The sequence below is a fragment of the Micropterus dolomieu genome, linkage group LG04 (genome assembly GCF_021292245.1).
Source record: "Micropterus dolomieu isolate WLL.071019.BEF.003 ecotype Adirondacks linkage group LG04, ASM2129224v1, whole genome shotgun sequence".
Classification (NCBI taxonomy): domain Eukaryota; kingdom Metazoa; phylum Chordata; class Actinopteri; order Centrarchiformes; family Centrarchidae; genus Micropterus; species Micropterus dolomieu.
Window position 1 is genome coordinate 14,545,974 of NC_060153.1, and position 22,394 is coordinate 14,568,367.

At 41.9% G+C, this 22,394-nt stretch overlaps 1 protein-coding gene across 8 annotated transcripts in view; it reads right to left on the minus strand.

The window, feature by feature from the left end:
* adgrl3.1 (adhesion G protein-coupled receptor L3.1) overlaps positions 1 to 22,394 on the minus strand; it is a 90,771-nt gene that overhangs the window by 59,497 nt on the left and 8,880 nt on the right. For 7 of the 8 annotated variants that reach the window (XM_046046985.1, XM_046046984.1, XM_046046980.1 and 4 more), the window contains exons 3-4: positions 17,226 to 17,439; positions 5,082 to 5,191 (exon numbers count right to left, since the gene is read on the minus strand). In XM_046046985.1, the coding sequence (XP_045902941.1) occupies positions 5,082 to 5,191; positions 17,226 to 17,439 (324 nt within the window). Of the gene's footprint in view, positions 1 to 353; positions 385 to 5,081; positions 5,192 to 17,225; positions 17,440 to 22,394 lie in introns of those variants that run through there. The other variant, XM_046046986.1, reaches the window with a different exon arrangement.

A 22,394-nucleotide genomic window follows, 5' to 3' on the forward strand; every position in this document is an offset into this window, starting at 1 on the left:
CTTCCCATTTCTATTTTCCATACATATGCCCCCCACACACGCACACAGAAGCAATGTTAACCTGACTGTGCTGCAGTGTAAAGATCATTAGCATTTTTATTGAAAGCGTATGGTTTATTAAGGAGGTATTCGTCTAGGAAGAAACACAGTGTGTGTGCTCATGGGTGGGTGTAAAATCTGTGTGCGTGCGTGGACACGCTCGCGCACGTGCTTCTGCAGACGAGCCTTACTACTATTATCTCTGATCTCCAATCAGCTCAGCCGGCTGAAGCCCAAGGTCATTTATGGACACAGACGTTTTCTCCTCTCCTTCTTCATTATTCGATTATTTCTCTCCGTCTTCTCATCCTCACCTGCCATTCTCTCTCGTCATTTCATGCTGTGACTCTCCGTTATGTCCTCTGTATTTCCACCACTTCCCCCAACCCCGCCAAACCCTGTCCACCTCCCACACTTATCAGTTAATTCATTCTTTCTGTTCCTCGTCTGCTGGCCTCGTCTAACCTATTTCTCTCTATCTCTGTTTCAGCTGTCGCTGCCGCTCCCTCACTGCGTCTCTCTCCTTCTGTCTCTTTGGGTCCTTTCCATCTTCCCTCATTCTCTCTGGGAAACACAAAATCGCCTGCATATGTGTACACCCAAACACACACACACACACACACAAAAAGTATACTGTACATGCACACACAGAGAGACATGCACACATGCGTACGCAAGGACAGAATCCTAGCCGTGAGCAATTGTTTCCACGTCAACACACACACGCGCTCACACACAAACAGCTCCTCACATGTTATCATGATAAAGTTATTCCAAGGGTCCAATCTGACAGAAGTCTTTAATTGGACAGACAAGAAGGTGATTTTATCTTTTAATTAGCTTTCCTACTGAGCCAAGTTCTATTGTCTAAAATAGATTGCATGGGTATTGCATAACATATCACTGTTTTTTCTGATTAATACACTAAATGTGGTAGTAGGCTAATTGCTTCATAGGTGAGGAAACAGATAGACATAATCCCAAGTGTTCCAGGCTTTTTTTAAAGGATGACCACGAATGAAACGATACAAATCATCGTCTATCTTTTTTTTTATTTGTAGAGATTAAATCTATTCATGTGTGAGAACTGCCTTGGAAAAGCACTCTGTAGAGTAGTGCGCTAATGTATGGATATTTATAGTCCGCCTGCAGTGCTATAAGCAAGTATACACAGGTGGCTAATTAGTGCCAAAGCTAGCTGGCTAGTTTGGCACATGACTGCCACACACTCATACCACAGAGAGCCAGAGAGGGAAAGCGAGAGATCACTTGATTTTAGCTTTGGAAAACAGCCAGAAACTTGCAGCGCAGGGAGGAGAGATGAAGAGCTGTGAAGGTAGTGCAAGCCAAAAATCCTCAAGAAAAAAAAAAGGAGGGGAGGTGGAGGGGCAGAATTTCCCTGAAAACTGAACCGTACATAATTTAATTACCTGTTTTACAACCCACTTTGAGATTTGTTTGCAATATCTATGTGGGGAACATAATAGCTCTACTTCAACATCATTGCTTGGGAAAAGTACATCTACAGTTTGGAGTGGTGTCTCCTCGGAGCTCAGCTCATTTTCTTTCCGTGCAATCAGTTTCTGATTAGCAACACCTGGCAACAGAGGTGATCGCTAGGGGTCAGGTGTTGACACTCAACAGCCAGCACAACCAGGGTGCTTAATGTCGAGGGACCCCTTGAGTTATTGATGTCCCTTGATCTTACAGCCATGTGAGTGCCGACCCAGCCTTCAAATGTGAATATGATGATTTGTTAAAGTTGCAGCATGTGAGTGTTTTAGGAATGCGACGATTTGAGTACACTGTCATATATTTCAGAAAAACAAGCCTCCTTTATTGACCCATCTTGATTTATGGCAACATTTTGGAGATATATCACCACTTAATGTCTTATAAAATGTATCTTTCACAACAACGAAGCTGACAGCATTGATTTGCTATGTCAAGCACGCCAGCTTGATCGTAGACGGCTGGATCTCCGGCCTGAATGTCAGCGAACAGGAGTATCTTATTCTAAGGTTCAGACATTATTATGCCTTTCGAAGAAAATTGATCTCTTAAATATTTGAAGGATCTGATATGAGGGCTCCATGAAGGGTCTCATCACGTAAAGCTTGAGGCATTCTCAGACAAAACAATGTAAAGTGTGGAGTCATGGTATCCAAGGACTTATTTCACCTTTCTACAGCATACTGTATATTTTTCTGCAACATTGTCAAGTATTTCTCATGGCTAAACACACCCACAGGAGCCAGGTAGTGTATCACAACGCTACCTGATCCAGCCTGAACACTTAGTCAGTACACGGAAATTGCTAATGTACTGTCAAAGGCTCTCTTGCTATCTCTCTCTCTGCAGTGCTTCATCTCTTTCTCCTTCTCTATCTTTTTCTCCAGTGCTCCATCTCTCTCCCAATGTCCCTCCCTCTGTTAGCTGAGCTCTCTGATGACTTTGGTTTCAGATGTTGTCTATTTTTGAGGGGGGGGGCGGGTTATCAGATAAGCACGCGCAACTCATCTCCCTTTGCACCGAGTTATTCCTAAGCTACTGCTCTTTACAGTGATTCATCTAGGAAATAAGTAGTGCTGTACTTTCAGGCAGGCATGGAGTAATAACAAAGATAAAGACAGAACATGCAGACAAGTTTCAAATGAATGGATGAGACAAGAGTGCAAACACACAGCCTGTTTCGATGCATGCATGTGTGTGGTGTGTGAGTGTGTGTGCGCGTGCTTGGTGGGGCATTAAGCAGGTATCAGGTTGTGTTTCCATCTGCTCCAGAGAGGACTCTGATAGTCCTATTATTTAATCTGCTGGTCATTCTAGACGCCAGGCAAGAGCCGTTTAGCCAGACATAATTGAATGCTTCAGTGTGGGAGATCACCTTGGCCGTCTGTATGGACCATGGTGCCAAAGCTGTACACTCAGACAGTGATATAGATAAAGACTCAAAATAAGTATCTGCCATTTCTGAAGCACTTTAGAGGGAATTATGCATCAACAATTTAAAGTTCAAAATGTTTGTTCCGAACAGTCACCTTTGCGATAGAGCTCGTATTTAAAAGCTTCCTTATATCATATTCTGCTTGTCGAGAAGCTGATTTGTCTTGTTTTTTTTAAACAAGGCATTTTACTCATAACAAGACTTCACTTCACATGTCTTCGAAAAACAAGTGAGGCTCAGTCCACATTTCAGCAATTGTTGGCATAGGTAAGATTTGCAGACTGCTGTAAATAAATTCTCCAACTCCAACTGCAGCTCTGTATGTCCTCATGTCTTTTATTTATTCCACCGCGATCTTTGCAGCGAACAAAACATGCCAGCAATAAGACTGAATTCATGTTTATGTGAGCTTAACAAAGCAGACCATGTATAAAAGTCAAAAACTTTCATACAAAACTGATTATCATTTATTTTCATCTGAATGATGTGTTTAGAATCCGCAATAAACTCAAGTGAACTAGGTCTACTATTGGACTGAGAAGAGTTGTATCTACAACGCTGTGCATTTTCTACTCGTTCAGTGCCTGTACTGTGCTATATTTTTGTCATATAGTATATTACTTCTTTTTTTAATCCAAACAGCAATCGAGTTCTCACAAGCTTGTCTGTCTTCTGGTAAGGTTTTCCAACAAACCATGTGGCACAAATCAAATATAACTTGAACACAGTAAATTTGAATGCCTGGAGAAATCACTTGAGATTTAGCTTTTTTACAAAACAGACACGGAGGTTGCATTCTAGCTTTTGCCTTTGGACAAACTCTCTCAGCTGCAATGTAGTGTGAAATAAACATCAAGGGCAAATAGATGACTTTAATCCACCCTGAACCCTTTTATTAAGCAGTGAGCTGTAACCCAGATTTTGGGGGAAACTATGCTGTTAAAAAAAAGTTTCACTGTTGTTGGGATACTTTGCAACCGTGTCCCATGAATGTTTCACTCCAGTGAATACGACCTCCCAGTCTGTTATCACATGGTCAAAGGTCATATCACCATCTGTCATCGCTGGAGCCCATCCTTCTTTTCATGCTTCCTCCCTTGGTCTTTTCCAGTCTGCTTCTCATACAATCCTACTCTGGCACACAAATTGCTGATGAATTTCTGTTTTTGTATTCAAACTGCATGTTGTTAAGTCAGAGTGAAACACTGCACAGTTTTCACAATTGACCCTTCGCTAAGCCACGCCCCCCTTAGTTAGTGTTGCTAAGTCTGGCAAACTGTCGGACCTGTCAGACTTTTTATCACTGCACTGCCACTGTTTATTACTGCACTCCCTGGAAAAATATTGTCTAATTTTTGGTAAAAACAATCCCAGAAAGAAGTAGACAGTTTTGCAGTTGCATTGTGCATTTGAAAGTTTTATTCAGCTGTTAAACTGACTCAAACTGATGTAAAAAGCTAAAGCTAAAGCTTTACCTATCACAGTGTGAGTTAAAAGTGAGCCACTGCATCACCTGACTACTGAGAAAGAGGACAACAATATTAAGGATCACCACTGTTCCCTTTACAGCTGGGTAGGTCTCTTTTCACTATTACAATCATTAAAAATCAGAACAGCAGGGTTACATAACGTAACATACAATACATTCAGTAGTAAGTTAGTTAGCGTTAGCGTGGATTTGTTTTAGGTTTTGGAAAGAGAATAAATCGTACTTCTCCTATCAGCCTCTCTGGGTAGAGACTGTAACAATTTTATTTATTTATATATATATATATATATATATATATATATATATATAACTGACCCAGGAACAGCTTTGACCATATCTTGGTATCATCAACTGTGATAGGCCAGCTGCGGATTCGGGGCATGGCACAAAGGGTCAATTCAACTTCAAAAAACAACAAGCATGTAAAGAGATATCAAAATGTGATTAAGTAAGTATGTCAGACACATTTTACTGACGTTCACAATATGTGGATGAATAATGTTACTGAAAATGAGTTGCAGTATACTCAAACACATGACTTGTGGTAGTTATAGAGATAAGAGGTCAAAAAATGTTTCAAATTTTTTTAAAAAGTTGGTTACTTACTGTATGGGACGCACTCATATTGGACTTCTAAGTATTTGTATGTGCCAGGGCAGGGGTCAGGGAAGACGTCAGGCCCGGCCACCACTGCACACTGGGTCCGGTTGTTGCATCTACATGGAAAGAGGCAGATATGTTAATGGAACACATCCAGATGCACAGATGAAAGACGCACATGTGTGTCTTTGAAGTCCAAAGTGCTCTATGATACAGCACACAGACCCTGACACATGTGATGTAATATACAATGAGTTGTATTATATCCACAATATGATTCACAATATTCACCCTGACTCTCAAGAGTCATCTGTGTTTAAGGACCCTTTAGACTGACACAAGAGCAGGAAATATGTCCTTCCACAAGGTGGACCACAATGGCTACCAAAGAGCTGTTGTCCAAGAACATGTAGGTGTTTGTGTTTGTGTGGGTGCGTGTGTGTGTGTGTGTGTGTGTGTGTGTGTGTGTGTGTCACAGTGAGAACAATAAGCAATGGCTTTAAGAGTATTTTGCCCTAGACTCCAGATAATTAATTTAATTATCAGGGGGGCCCTCTCCTCTGACACACTAAAAGTAAGTATTTCTCACTCATATTAACACAGGTTATAAAAGGCAGCATGCTACGTATATTTACTATGTGCCTGTGAGGGTTTGTGTTGTGCATGCATGTAGGTATGCAACTATGCAAAAGCATATATGACATTCACGTGTTTGTGATTAAACATGCCAAAGCCAGTCCTCACCACCAACAATGATTTGTTGGGAGGATGGCTGGAGCCCATATATTATCATGATAGATGCATGTAATAACGTAAAATCCCCCCACACACACACACTGAAGTGCCACTTTATCTAAATGCCGCTTCCTGGTTTAAATCAATTATTGAATAATGTGAATGAAGAATATATCATGTACAAGACTAGGGACAATGAACACACGAGGAGAAGAGGCCTATTTTAAGAAGGCTGATGAGCCATTTCTCATCTCATCTGAATATTCTTTCAATTAGTACAACTGTTCTGTCTCTCCCTCTTTCCCTCTCTGCACACCTGTCGAACAGGCGACATTCACATTAAAAACCTTCAGATTCTCCCATTGAGATATTTTTAATGAGCGTGACAAACCTGTCAAGTCTCTTTTCTTTCAGTATCATTCAACAATTTGCATAATGAAATATGCATGGAAGCTAATTTAATATATAGTTCAATATTCACACATTACACAGAGAACTAATGCAGGCAATACATTAACTTACTATACTGGTGTCTATTGCTGACCAGTGCATCTGTGGTCAAGTGAGGGGTTACTGGAGTTTAAAAGGTTTAAAACTCTATGTGTTGCGATGTCTGTCATATTCTAATAACAATACCCGCCAGTCTTCTCTCCTCTATCCCTCCCTTCTTTTTTCTCGCCTCTGTGCTTTTTAATTTCTTGCCCCGGTGCCTTCATCATCGGTCACCTGTCATCAGTGCAAGTTGAGGACTGGGGGGACACAAACTGACACGCCGCCACAACTTTGCTCACAACACCCACCCATGGACACGACTGGCTGGCACACAGTGGTGAATCAGTGCGCAAAACCCTACCTAATGACCTCACATATTTGCAAGCACAAAAACCACCCAGTAGTTATGATGTCATCACACTGGGAGATGAAGACAAGCAGTTAGCGCTGCCATGGGCGAAAGTTTGGCATTCATTACTTCCACACACAAACTTTAAGAAAAGGAGAAAAAAAACTTGAACACTGTTAACACCAAGAAACCCCAGGGGCTTACATAAATGTCTCATCCCTAAAGAAGAAGGGGGAAAAGATGCTAGTGAACTGGGCAGTGAAACCGCTTAATATCAAAAAGTCATAGCACAAAGCCAACAGAATGCATAAGTAGCCGAAATACAATGCATTTAAAAAAGCCCCGATGCAGGGAACAAGCACTGTGGAAGAAAGAAAAGATGCAAATGTGTTTGAAGAGAGCAAAAGGGAGAAATTTGGGGTTTTGCACTGGCTGTGGCCATGCATGTGCATTTATTTCTACTTTATGACACTGCAAAAAAGGCTCAGTTCTCGGGACTTTCACGGCTGAGTCATAAAGAAATGATGGTTATTGACTGGTATTTTAAATTAGGGGTATAGAGAAAAGATTTGACATAATCTCTTGCGCGCTCTATCTCTCTGCTATATCACTTTTTCTATTTCTATAGTCTATTTTAGTCTGCGCTACCTTTCTTTTTCTTCTCCCCACACACTCTAAGCCAAGATAATAAACTAATTTCTTTTTTAGCCTTTGTCTTCCTTCCTTCCCGCAAAGGAATTATTCCTCTCCGTTCCCCCTTCTTTGTCTCTTATTCCGACTGTCTGCTTTTTTTCCTGTCTGTTTATCTGTCTTAAACCCACTTAGCTGCAGTTTCCGAAGTCACACCCAGATATATGTGGTAGGCCTCTTATTGCTTGCTTCTTTCTCTCTCTCTGTCTGTCCTCTCTCCCTTCCTAATATCTTTCTGATTCCTGCCTCCCTGAGGGCGTCATCTCCAGCCTCCCTCTGTTTTTCCCTCAATCCCTCCATCCTTAGTAAAGCCTGTGCTGACGTCACCATTCTGTCTGAGCCAGTAGTCTGAGTCAGATCCAAAAAAGACTCCCTTATGTCCCCAGCCTCCATTTCCTTCTCTTTTTTTCCTCTCTCTCGCTCTCTCAGTTACTCTCATTGCCTCTCTGCCAATGTGTTTATCCAACAGCCTAACAAAACATTAAAACATCAGCAAAAAATTCACAATTTGTGTCCTCTCTGCATTCCGAACCATGATGAACGCAGGTGCAGAACATGCACACACATAAACACGTACACACCTTTTCAACCTATTGCTTTTTTACACACCGAAATAGCTCAATATTTCTTGTGTGTGTTTTCCTTGGTGTTGGCAGAATAGCTCCTTTTTTAATTAGCATGACCACATCAAAACAAGGCAGTGGCCTGGATACCGCCTTGCCTGCTGGCTTTCTTCCCCACAACGTGCAACAACACACACACACACTCACAAACACACAAACAAACTATTCACTAACAAAGCCGAGCCGTGGCAGGCAGGGAAAGAGAAAGCTGCGATGCTGCAGTGGGTGCTGCTGTTGTTATTGTCTCTGATGTTTTTCACTTTGTTTGGCAGGCCTCCCTTCACTCCTTCTCTGTCTCTGTCTCTCATATAAACATAACTGACTGACTGATGATTTGATGAGGCTGACGCTGGATGATGAGCGTGTGTGGGGGTATGTGCATATGTGCTAGCACATGCATGTGTCTGTGAGCAGATGTGAAACGGAATAAATATTTGTTGAGAGTGTGTGTCTGTGTGTGTGTGTGTGTGTGTGTGCGTGTGTGTGTGTGTGTGCGTGCGTCTGCCTGCAAGTGTGTATGTGCTCGAGCGCAGATGTGTTGAAGAACTATATAATTACAGAGCAAGTGAGAGCTGGGAACTAATCCTCATAAGTTGAAAGAGGTGTCTGACAGTGAGTGATGCGCAAAGCCTTAGTACAGTCATCTGGAATCAGCATTCAAATATAGTCAAACCGCTCTTCAACACTGTCATCTGAGTCATCTACAAGACTGTGAGAACATGCTTAAGACATACTAACTTTCTGGAATGGTGTCTGAAAATCCTAAACACACAAACACAGAACACTGCGTTTCCTGAAAACTCTAAAAACAGACAAACATGCAAGCAATACCGCAGAATGCTGCAGGGGCATTGCAGAGCTAAACTACCAGCATATTGATAGTTTTTAATGATATCTTTGATATTGATACACATTAAACATTTATAATTACTGTTACACTTTCGGAGGTGGACTGGAGGCGTCAGAGATCAGACCACCAATTGAACCAACTTGCCCTATAGACCGAGCTACAACATATACAGTATAAAGGTTGTAGATAATGAGTAAATGAGGGGATTTTGGACACCGTGAAGATCTTTGTTCTGTCTTTTTTTAAATTAAATTTTTACATAACACAAAACTAAATATTGAAGAACAGAGCTTAAAATCCCTGAACTACTTTGCAACATGTTTCATAACTGCATTACTGAGCATCTCTTGGCTTCTCTTTTCACACCGGCAAGAACAAGAATATTGGGAAATCTCTTGGTAGAGCTCCCTCTGAGAGTTGTGCAATGGTCGGAAGATGCAGCATGGACTAATGGTGTACATAATGTCACCATTTTATTTTTCTCGGCTAGTTCACCCACACTGTGAGGTAACTTGCAGAAAACAGACTGGAACAACTTTTTCTGATTTTGACAGTTGGGCTCATACATAAACCCAGAATGAGGCAGACTGTGGAGGAAAGGGTTGGGATAGCTCGACACAGGCTGAAATTATTTGAAACAAAAACATGACTCAAACTGCGTAGTGATACAATTATGTATGAATGTGTATGGCTTAGTGATCACATGTTTTGCACACCGTTTCTTTGGCAAGAACATTTATGTTCAGTCTCACTGCTGTCTAATGTAGTGGCCTCAGAGATTGTTTCTTTATAAACAAAATAAATCCCATATATTTCAATTTCCTCCTACCTTAAGCCAGCATGTAGCTCCATAAACAATAAGACTGAACACAACTTGACAAGAATTACTGCTAGATAATACCACTATACAGTAAATTGCATTGTATCAGGAATCCAAATGATCCCTAAAAATAAATGTGTAAATATAGTATTGTAAGCCAAAAAATATTTCACATAAAAGTAAAAAGATAGAATTTATATGTTTGTAACACATTCTGAAAAGAAACTAAATAAAAATTTTAAAAAAGCAGAAGGAAATTAGCTGTTGGAAAAACATAAAATAGAAAACAGTTTGAAGAAATTACAAACGGAAGGGGGAGAGATAATTTCACAGAGCTCTTTATGTCCTGCAGGAGTTCAGGAAACCCATTTGACAGCAGACAGAGCATAGTTACTGTATCTCGCTACAGGATAAAAAGCTGTTAGGCTGGCCATACACTCTATTCCCCCCTCTCTCTCTCACACACACCGCATATGAGATTCCGCTGCTACCAGCCTCGTTTCTGCTTTATTAGCTCCCTGATGTGGTTATACACACACATACAGTCGGGGCTGTTTGGAGATGGACAAATGGAGTGATGGGAATGGATGTCAGACAGGAGGACTACAAAGGGGAGTGAAACTGTGGAAGGATGCAGAGGAGCTGGGATGTAGCAAGTAAATGAAGAGTGATGCAGGGACTGTGATTGGCAGAGGTAAGAGAACGGGAGCAAAAGACAGGTGTCTGTGTGTGTGTGTGTGTGTGTGTGTGTGTGTGTGTGTGTGTGTGTGTGTGTGTGTGTGTGTGTGTGTGTGTGTGTGTGTGTGTGTGTGTGTGTGTGTGTGTGTGTGTGGGTGTGCGCAAGTCTGTGTATATGTCTACCACGAGGCATAGTGAAGCAGATTCATCACATGCTGTGCCAGCACCACCACACGACACTCATAAAGAAATGACAGATCTGTCTCTGTTTCTCATTCTCCCCCACACACACATGCACACACAGACACACATATGCACACACACAAACACTGACGCACTCCTCTGCTGTCCCTGAATGCGTTTCTGTCAGCTCTCGAACAGACTGTCAGACAAGCCACAGGTAAAATAATCTTGTTTTGCCTTCTGGGAAAAAGCTTTGAAAAGTGTTACATTATTAATATTTGGCTGGAGGATGTCACTCTTTTTCTATTATTCTTTCTGAGCATGTCAACAGTTATTTTTGACATTCAGTATGCAATATACACTGTGTACACCACAAATACTGTATATGCTGTACATCCAATATGTAGCTTCTGTCAAACAACTGGCACCTCCCTGTATACTTGTCATTGTCATGCATGCCCTTTGGTAATCATTCAAGTCTACTGATCTTGAGCAGTAAATACAAATTTGACCAACAAATTACAGTCAAGTCAAAGAAATCAGCCGCTTGCTCTGACACATTTCCGTGAACAGATAAAATATTTTTTTTATAGTTACCTTATTTTCTGCAGCCTCCATAAAGCCAACATGACAACTTGATGATAAGAAAAGATTTGCATTCAAAGTGAAATGTGTGGGAAAAGTTGTCTGAGTGGATATGTGATGCGTTAATTCAACCTTTAAAACAGACCTATTTTGTTAGTGACAGTGAATCATATTTTCTATCTTTTTTTCTACAGGCAATTATCTTCTGCAATAAGGAACTGTTTTACAAGAAAAGTGCTTAATAATAATATTACGTGTCTTATCATACACAGAGACACAAAAATAATGATGGCCATGTAGTTTTTGTGCTCTGCCATCTCTCCTCTCCTCTCCTCTTCCCCTGGTAACCATGGCAACTTCCACGTCGTCCGATTCCAGGACACACTCAGGGAGTGTTCCTCCTGATTCCACCTAGCAACATTCCTGTGCTGCCATCCCTGCCTTTCTCGCTGCCTTACATCTCCGTGTGCCTGCGTGCATTTCTCTATGCGACACCTCTTTCTCCACAGTTTAATCCAAGACCACCTGCTTGCACAAACTCCAAATCCTCCTAAAAGCTAAAAGACGAGCAACATTTCAGACAGCTGGGCTGTCTCTCTTGGTTGGTGAAAAGCAGAGAGGCGTGTAAGACACCATCGCCGCCAAGCCGACGGAGCCACGCCACACCGTGACACTGTCTTGTAGGATTTAGTCAGCCTCACCTCATGATGCACAAAAAAAAATGCTTGCTGTTGTGTGTAGGCATGTATGTGCATGTGCGGGGGAGGAGGGGTGTTTTCATGTCCTAGTCTGGTTCTGCACTTCAATGTCAATGTCAAAGTATCAAGTCAGTCAGGAAGTCAGTCACTGTCTGCATGCTGGCATGTCTGAGGCACTGACTCACGTGCTAGACACTGGATGTGTGAGGATTTGTGTGTGTATGTGGGAGAAAGAGAAAGAGTTTGTGGTGTCTAGACCACTCTGAAACCATTCTCAGGGCGCCATGTAGCTTAGGTGCTCAGTGAAGCATGATAACTAAGGTTAGCAGAGCTGTGGCGACAGGAGAAAAGGGTCAGACAGTGGAGACATTGACATGTGGAAATACAGAGGTTTTGGGAGGGCAGCGCATCTGTCAGTCAGGGTTAATGTATATCGGTGTGCGAGTGGGTATATCGAGAATGCAGCTGTGTGTAAGGGTAATATTATGTGTTGTTGAGATTAAAAATGAACATTTGTGTTCACTGCTGTCACATATCTGAAGGAAAGTTCCTGTATATGTGTTTCAGGACTGACGGTATGCCAGAATGTGTCCATCTTTAAGTGTATCTTCACATCTAAGTTCTCCATAGATATATAGCTGAGTGTGTGTGTGTGTGTGTGTACATACGCATGTATGTGTGTGGGCCCTAATTACCGCACTGAGCAAGGGTGACAGTTGGGCCCCCAGGGTGCCGCGGGGCATCTCCTGTAACCGTGGTGACTATGTGAGGGTGGCAGCACAGGCACACACACACACACACGCACACACACATGCACACACACATATAAACAGATTAAGTAGGACATTTCCAGATATGACCTCATTCAGTGGGAAGCGGGATAGTTAATGGAGAGAGGATAGAAGAGGAGTGTTAGAAACAAAAGAAGTCAGAGATAGATATAATAGGAAGAAATAATTGTAAAAACATCCTGGAGTGTGCACCACTGCAAGACATCACACACACAGTAGTCCCAGCCTCAGTCGCCTGTCCGCAAAGCTTCAATTTAGCAGATAATATAGTCCTTGCACTTAAGAGTCACTGGGCTAGAATAACTATCAAAAATATAAGACTTATGTAAGGTTTAGAGCATTTTTTTTATCCGTGTCTCTGTAATTATCTGTTCCGCCTCTTTCTTCCTCGCCGTCTGTGTTTGTAGAGATAGATTAGTCTCAAATGGAGAAGACAGATGAAGAACAGGTATGCCTGAAAAAAAAGTGCCAGACTGTATGTCATAGTTCACTGGTTATGCAGTCCTGGACTGCAGCACATGGCTAGCACTAGATTGCAGTCTATGATTCAGATGGTTTTCTATAATTCAGAGAGTCAAAGGAAAAAAAAACTTCAGAGGTTTCTTTACAGTCTCCCGCGTGAATGGTTCAAACGGGCGGGTGCACGCTTGCCAACACACATACAGAAGCGTTCAAACTATAGATGTGCGTATTCACACATGCGCACATATACACACAAATGAGTTCACAAACTAGCACAGTAGCCTGGTGCTTTGAAGGTCAGTTTTAAATGCTGCCAGAAGAAGTTGACCAAACTTGGGAACTGATGAGCAACTCTCTCAATTTCTCTCTGAATGTGTGTTCATGTATGTGGGTAAGAGAGTGTGTGAGCAGGCATGCATGAGCGAGTAAGAATGTTCATGAATGCATGCATGTGTGTTCACTGGTGTGTGCAAACACAGGGCTGGTGCATAGCTGTGTGTTTAAAGCGATCGTGCACCTAGGTTCCCTGTGGCCACTGACAGCCGAGGCTTAATCTGGAGACTTGCGATGTCTCTCTGGACTTCAAACCTGGCGCATTTGGTCAGGATGCCAAAATATAGAATAAATACTGTAAAATCATGCAACATGCTGAATCCCATAAGCCCCTGAACTTCAGCCTCAACCCCACCTTTCCCCTGAGCTGGGGAAAGAAAAGGGTGAATGGAAAAACAGGAAAGGGCAATGAAAACTAAAACAGATGGTGACGGAGAAAGGAAACGTGACAGCGAGGGTGAGAAGTAGGGGGAGAAAGGCAATTTGAGGAAAGAGAAGTGGGAAGAAAAAACCTGGAATTGGAGTTACAAAAATGGAGATGACAGATAGGAGAATAATAGATGAAGTATGTTGTTATTTAACACTTCCAAAAGCAAGGGGAAGAGGGGGAGTGGAAGAGAAGGGGGAACAACTCCCTACCCTTGTCTTTCTTGTCAAAGTGGTTCTCCTTTGTGTTGAGGGACTTCTTCAAGAGGGATGGCAAGGGAGTGAAAAAAGGAGAGCAATAGAGAGAACGAAAGGGAGAAGGGCAAACAAGGTGACAAGGTGGGAGAGGTGGTATAGAGGTGCCAGGGGAAAGTCTGTTTGAAGTCCAAAAGCAATTTTCTAACATGGTAACTGTGGCAGAGGTAGCAAAACAGAGTTTGTGTGCCTGTGTGCACTGTCTACACATTCTCCAGTGTTCACACTTGCAGCCTCAAGTGCCTGAATGCATGTGTGTGACATTGAGAGAGAGAATGAGAGAGAGTGCGCTGAAAGGTACTCGGTCCATGAAGCACTCAAGTATCAGTAAGGGACAAGGAGTGCATTGTGAAGCATCTCTACAGAAGCCATCAAGTCACTTTTATGTCAATAGATAGCTATAACTTGCAGGCATTCCACATTTTGGCTGGCAGCTCTCTCCCTGTGCGGAACTGAACAACCCAAACCTTCACATGTATCTGTTGCCCTAACTCTACCCAGTGACACTTGAATGTACACTCAACCTATCCACACCCTAGCTGTAGCCAAGACGGCTGTTCTGAAAAATACATTGAATTTGATCCTGATTTTTAGGAAAACGCATAGCCTATATAGTGCAGTGAAGGAGACTTGTGCCAGTAGGGTGAGCCTAATAAAACCATAAATATTGGAATCATATGTACAATTTCTTGGTTAAATGATAAAGGTAAAACCTAAATAAAATTGAAGTAAGCTGCAACAGACCGTAAAACAAAGAATGCTCAGTAGCCATTTTGAAATAAAGGCATTTCAGTTCAAAACACGATAAAACCGAGTGAGTCATTGAACTGAGGCCAGTATATCGCTAAAACAGATTAAGCATAACTTTCATGGCCACAGCTTTGTTTCCCCTTCAACCCAGTGTATCCCAATGGGGAGATAATCTGGGAAATGCAGCGATATCAGGTCCTCTCTAGGTTGCCTGAGAAGCCTTGTGAGACCCTCTGGAGATATGAGGCTTTGATATCAAGACCAATTATGTGGTATGGGCGAGCACACACACACACACACAAATACACACACTCCCTGGCCTTGGAGAGTGGTAGAGAGGAAAACAAAGAGAGAATGTGATACTGAGGAAACACTGGGCAGGCGGAACATGCTCTGATTTTATCAGCCAGTTGAGCTGGGCTTGAAAACCAGAGATGATATAGACATAGAGGGAATGAGAGAGTGGAAACCAGACAGGCTGAAACAGACTGAAGGAGAGGGGTGTGCAAAAGCCCCAATGCAGCCTTCGACACATTAACAAGTGCAGAAACACACACATTAGACACTAATGCTTTTAAAACACACAACACACCGTGCACGTGAACATCTCTGAGCTTTGTCTGTGCACATTCAGCATTGTGTACACATGCACTCACACCCTCTTGCAATATACTCACTGGAAATATATGTGATAAACAGTTGTTTCTGGTCGGAGTCACCTCCATAGAGGATCCCTCAAGATTATGTTTGGCCTCTGGCTCTGCTAATTGGAGCTTAAAGTCTGGTATAGCCCCTGGGCAGTGTATGTGTGTCTGTGGCACATGCTGTGTGTATCTCTGTGTGTGTATAAATTATGGATGGGAAGGGCTGTAGCCACACAAGCTGCAGCTGCCAGAGCGAGTGGAGGGACCGAGCCAGGCCAAAGCAATTGCAATCAGAGCACCGCCGCATGACACAGACAGGTGGTTTGTTAGAGAGCCAGAGGAGCGAGGCATAGAGAAAAAGATGACAGCAATATTGAGGCAGAAAAAAAGATGAGAGACAAAATAATGAGACAGCAGGAAAGAGCACTCAAAGTTAGAGTAACACGTGGTCTGATTGAGATACTAATGGTGAATTTAGTGAATTATTTATATCCAGACATCCTCCTTACACAGAGCATTCCTTTCCCCTCACCTATTTTTGTTCTGCTATTATTTTCCAGTCAAGTCTCGGCGACATACCTGCCCAGTACAATGAGTTGGTTCTGTGAAACCACAGTCCTATAAAAGACCAATAACAATTCAACTAACCAGAAAACCAAAAGACCAAGTCTTCATAATTGCAGCTATCACCAATAAAACAAATCACTCAAGCAGTAAGTAACAGCACTCGCTCATCTGTTTGTTTTAGTGAGACATCACCTTTCTCTATATCAGATATAAATGCTGGTATCCACACTTTATTTAGCCACAATTCACACATTCTGTCAAGCTCTTAATTGTCCAGTTTAGGCCCCTGAGACTCAGTTAGTTGCTTTTAAACATGGGTGGGAGTCAGGGCAGAGTTGGCTAACAAAACTATCATACCTAACCCATATCTATCAAGTGATATACATGTTGGTGGCTTCGTTGGCACCTCACCGCAGGAAAGTCAAGATCTCGGGTTTTTTTATACTATTGTTATACTATCATACTAAGCGTTTATTGTAACCCTTGTCCAGTGATAAACTGCTAATACTTTGGAGCACTCATCTTGGCTTTAGTTGCTGTGCTCCTAACAGTACTGTCAGGAAAAGAGGCAATCACAGTGGCCAGCTGAAGAGGAAGTGTTACCTGAGTAATTTCCATTGTCTGATAAGGTTTTGCAGTTGTATGACATTGTACTGCTTATACAGGAAACTGAGAACAGCAGAACTGCATAAGGTGGGGCTCACAGGTTACACTGGTTTCCACAGACTTCCCCTCACCTTTCTCCTTTTTACCATCACACTACATCTGACATGTGTGCTGCGCTGTTGTGTCGTTTTTATTCTGTTGTTGTTTGCTGTCAGCTTTGTGAAAGTGGGTTAACGTGTGAGTAATACAGAGCTTGACATTGATACTTCCCCAGGATGAATACTAAATGAGCAGTTGACACTGAACACCTACTGCAGCAAGGATCTCTGGGACATGAGAGATGTATTTCTCTTCTGCTGTACAAATAAGTAAAACAAACTCAAAGTGTTCCAGTTTTGGCTAAAGCTCTTTGTGCCATGAGTCAGCTTTGTGCATTTTGCACCAGAGCATACCATGGGACAAACGTCATTAACAAAGCAATAGGCAGAATTAATTATTTTCACTGTGGATGTCCAAATTTGTTCTACAATACAGAAAATAGGAGACTTTATGGAAGCACAAGAGCTCTATAGCAGCACTCATGCAAACACATATACACATACTGTACACTGACCTGAGTGACATGATCTTGTATGCATCGGGCAGGTAGCACCGTGTGTTCTCCATCTGGGCAGGGTCTGAGTCACAGATCTTGTCATCGGTGCGGCCGTAGTTGGCGCTCTCGATCATGATGACATCAGTGCCTGGGCAGCGCAGCTCGATGGGGTAGGACTCACAGGACAGCTCCCTGCGCACCACTGCCATGGGGATAGGGGCACGGCCGTAGGCTGGACACACAGACACACACATTAGTATATAATGATAATCATCTCTCCTGCCTACTGGAAATACTAGACTTATTTATAAGGTTGCTATTAAAATGTGTACACTGGAGGCCTAAATTATATAAGCACAGATTGTGTTCAACTAAAACTGCATTTGTAGCCTTGTCATATCAACTAATTATCCACACTATACGAAAACAATAGCATCACTGAAGAGTTTGAAAGTGTATGTCCACTGTCGCAAGTGAGCCGACTTGGTAATTACTGTTTTGCAGTTAGCAGTTTTAGACATCACTCTAGATAAAGAGTAATTGCCTGGCAATTTCAACAGGCATTTAGTGCTTCAGAGATTATTTAGAGATGGCAATGCCTATTCTCAGAAGTTTAAAATTTGATGCATACTTCTACTGTACTGAAATAGGAAATGTCATTAATTCCAATGAGATTGAAGCTACTGAACTGTCCCGGATCGTTTTCCTGCTGTTGCTTTATTTCCTTGCTGGTTTAATGAATAGAACTGATGAAGCCACTTGGATGATGAAACTTCTGCAAGACCAAACAGCAATCAAGTTGCCATTGACTAATCAAGTCTAGATGTCCTAAGTCTGGCAATCATCACAAAGGGAAATGGTGCCACAGTTCTCATCTGTGGTGCAGAGAGGCATGGGATATGATAGGGCATGTGCAGCCAAACACTACAACCAAAAATCAACCCAAAAAAAGGAGGGGGAGTGCTTCTAGAGAATATGAACTTGCAGCTCTTCTTCTAGATGTCTGACCTTGCAGCAGGTGCTGCAATCACACTTAAGGCCTTTTTCATGACATCTTGACTTGTCATCAGGAAAAGCACAGGTAAAACATATCACATAAACAGTCCCATCAAGTGTCCCAGTAAGCCATGACACTGAGCCAGCATGCACATGACCAGGATCCTGAAACTAGCTCACCTAAATGGAATGCAGTCATTTTTAAGGTTCTCATTTACATCATTGTGCTTTTCCTGCTGTGACAGGTCAAAATGTCTGCTGTGAAAAAGGTCTATCAGGACAACCTTAAAGCATTGATCTCATGTGCTCAATTTATCTTATTAAGTTTTTGCTGTATGTGGTACATGGTAAATGGCCTATAGCGCCTTTCGAGTCTTCTGAGCACTCAAAACGCTTTTTACACTATGTCACATTTCACCCATTCACACTCATTCATACGCTGATGGCAGAGGCTAAGGTGCCAACTGCTCATCAGAAACAGAAACAAAAACTTGCAACATGCAGACTGGAGGAGCTGGGGGATCAAACCGCCAATCTTCCAATTAGTGGGCAACCTCCCGAGCCACAGCTGCCTACACCCTCATACAGTGTGTTATTAGAATATTTGTCCTAAGAACATATCTAATGGTAGTTTTTAGTTATATAGTGATTTAATTTAATTATTAAATATAAATATTGCAGATGTAATGTAATACTTGAATGTGTATTCAAAGCTGGAGTTACTTTATCTTAACTCATCTTATCCTGGTAACCACTGCTGTGTTTTAGTCACTGCCTGATATAGCTTAAAACTCTATTGTCACCCAAAACTAAAAAAGTACCTTCATATTCATTATGTTGACTATATTCAACATAAAGGAAGAATTTGTCATTCAAATGTGCCTCTTTTATATGTTCTTACCCTTTAAAAGTGTGTTTATTAAAACACCAGACACATTGTCTTGTGATTAGAATAGGGTGTTGTGATATTGATGGTTTGGGGCTGGATGTTCTCAGGGATTTTGGTTGTTGTGGTGTAACTTGGATGTTGTTATTCTCTGTTGTTGGGAGCAGCGATCCCTGTGTGCATCAGCCATCATCCCTTGATAGATCAGCTGAGGTGTTCACTTGTGTTGTTCGGCTTTGTCATCACCTAACCCTACCACAATTGTAATATAGATTTTATTGTGTTTAATTTTACACAGCTTTATGTGGTATATCACCGGCTAACCCTGCCAACGTACCTCATTGAAGAATTTTAGCTATATCTGGTGCAATATACATGATGTGCATTTTCCTTGCTGAATAAACAAATAAAATATATTAAATCTGATGGTGTGTCTGTAGTTTGTGGCTACAGGCCCAGTGACTATGGACTGCATGTTGTTCTATGTCACTTTTGTTTTTATGAGGATTGGATGAGGAACACATCCTGTCAAGGCCTTCCAAATAATTTCTTAAAAGCACCTGCCCACATACACACATGCGTTCACATGTGCATGGTATGAAAACGCACACGGCTACCCACACTTTGAACACCTACAACATCCTTGAAAAGCAAGGCACAGCATCACCTTCCTTGCTCTCCCTGTCACGATAACCATAGCAACCCCGTCCTCCCTCCCTTGGCTCTCTCATTGGCTAGAGGAGCGTCATGGTTACACAGATGCTGCAAAGAATCTGAATGAGCTCAATGACACTCTGCCCAGGCCCTTCTTAATACTGCCCTTCACCACATCGCACACACACACACACACACACACACACACACACACACATACAAATGCTCTGAGTGATGACAGGTAAAGGAGGAAATTCATAGCCAGCGTAGCCAACATCAGTGTGGTGCAGGTACCTGAGGGCACTACAATGATAATGGCAGGCACTAGCTTAGAGATAGGACTGATATATAAGTGACATTTACTGAAAATGTCCTCTGTAATGAACACGCACACACACGTATGTCACCGCAGGCTATGATTAGACCTTAAGCACACATTCAGATAGAATGTGTGTCTCAGCAGTGGTTGAGAATTTGAAGGACTGCATGTGTTTTCGTGTGTGTAAGAGGGGCGTGCCTAGGGCAGTGGGTCATTATTGTGTTAATAAGAGTGTTAGTTTATTAGTTTTTTCAATGGCTGCATCATGTCCGCCTTTGGGAGCATGAATGTAAATTTTGAAGAGAGGGTTAACTGAAGCATGAGGGGATCAATACGCAGTATTGTAAGGCAGCTGTCTAGACTGGCTTTGGATCAGATGTCTTACAGTGTTGCCTTACAGGGTCCCCGCTGGGCATAAAGAGAGCATTATGACACGAACACACACACACACACACACACACACACAATTCAAATAAGGGGTCTATCTGTATTCTAATTAAAAGCCACTCTGCCATCATAAGCAGCAGTAAATGCTCTGACTTGCAAAACCGCCCTGTCTCATCTGCCACCTTTTGATTCATCTATATATATCACTTGCCTCACCTATAAAACTGCACTATGTTTAACCTGCCTCCGAAGGACTCACTTCACACATATATCTGTCCTCTTCATACAGACACAGTCACAAACACACACACACACCCGCCAATATTTAGCTCTCTCTCTTTGCACACATGCAATAATGTGCAAGCTGGCAAGTGCATGTTAATGTGTCTGTCATTAGTTGTGTAAGTGGTGACAGAAACTTGGCAGACACAGACAGTACAGACAATCTTATTCAGACACTCTCATTGCCTCAGGGGGCTGAAACAAAAGGATATCGATTTTTACATTTGGGCCAAGAACAAGAGAGTGGCAAAAGAGGTAGATAGATGGAAAGAATGAGAAGGAAAGGGTGAGAGGGTGAGAGGGAAGAGGAGAGAGATTTAAAAGGTGATCTCTCACTCGAACTGCCAAAGCATTTGGCCAGGGCTGGTGTCTGAAATGTGGGTCTTCTGAGTTAGAGCAGAAATAACACTTTTTTAAAAGATAAGGCTTGCAACATTCTATGTATTCCTTACTGTCAATAAATCCCATGAAAAATAAACAAAAACCTACAGTGAATTGATCCTACTAACTGCCTGTGTAGCCAAAGCCTGATATCGCTTTTTCTTCTGTGCTATAGAGCTCCAAAATATTTATGGCCAGTATATAAAGGTCACTGCTCACCAAATAAAGGCTTGTTGGAGGTGCTGGAGCTGAGACTTAATGTATGATAGAAAAACCATCCCCACACTCCAGTCTGTGCAATTTTATTGAGGTGAACTTTTGGTCAGGGACCCTCTTCTCTTGAGACTCTTAAAAAAGGTTTCCTCAATAAATTAATATTGCACAGGCTGGAGTGTGTGGTTGGTTTTCTTATCATTGTCCCAAAATCTATTAAAACCTCATAAATGAGCTACAACATTACACTGGGTGACATGTTTCTTTATTATGATAACTACGAGCATTGTATTTCATATTTTAAATGTATTATTCCACAGATAAAAATTGCTCCCAACATATACTATCTACTCTTGTATGAGTGTCGGGCTGCTTTAAGAAATGACTTAGTCTTTTATTGAAAAATGTTTATTTTTAATGGGATTAAATACCTTGGGATAACAACCTCTGTGCCATAAGGCAGGTACAGAAAGTAGGAATGGACTTATATTGTTGGTTGTTGATCTTTTCATGGTATTTGTTGACATGAAAAATATAGAATAGCAGCCTTACCTTCAATATATGAAACGTCCACGTATTTGCCACAGTTTGTTTGAGGTCCTCTACAGTGACTTCACGGCATGTACAATCAGTAGATTTTTTTCCAGCGCAAAAGTGATCAACAAGTCAACCCTATCAGGTTCAACACAGTTCATGCCAGAAATATACTCTAAACCTAAAAAAAATTTCTGTTTATCTTTTTGTTCAAAAAGCTATGCTTTCCTATTCCCTTTTATTTGTCTCCGCACAACCCTGAAATAATGACAAGACACGGCTCAGTGGAAAAGATGGAGTGCTTGCTAGCTGTGTGTCCTCAAGCTAAACTGTCTTTGTTTCAACTAATCCTTGCTAAGTATAAACAGCATGATTTGCATATGTCGACTTATTCTTTAGACATTGATGCAAATACCTTTGACTGAAACTCATCTCTTGGTGTAAAAGCAAAGCCCTTGGTGTTTGTGTGTCTGAGTGGCTGCCTTTGAGCACTTCCTGTATGTGCTTGAGTGTATTTATGTGTGTGTGTGTGTGT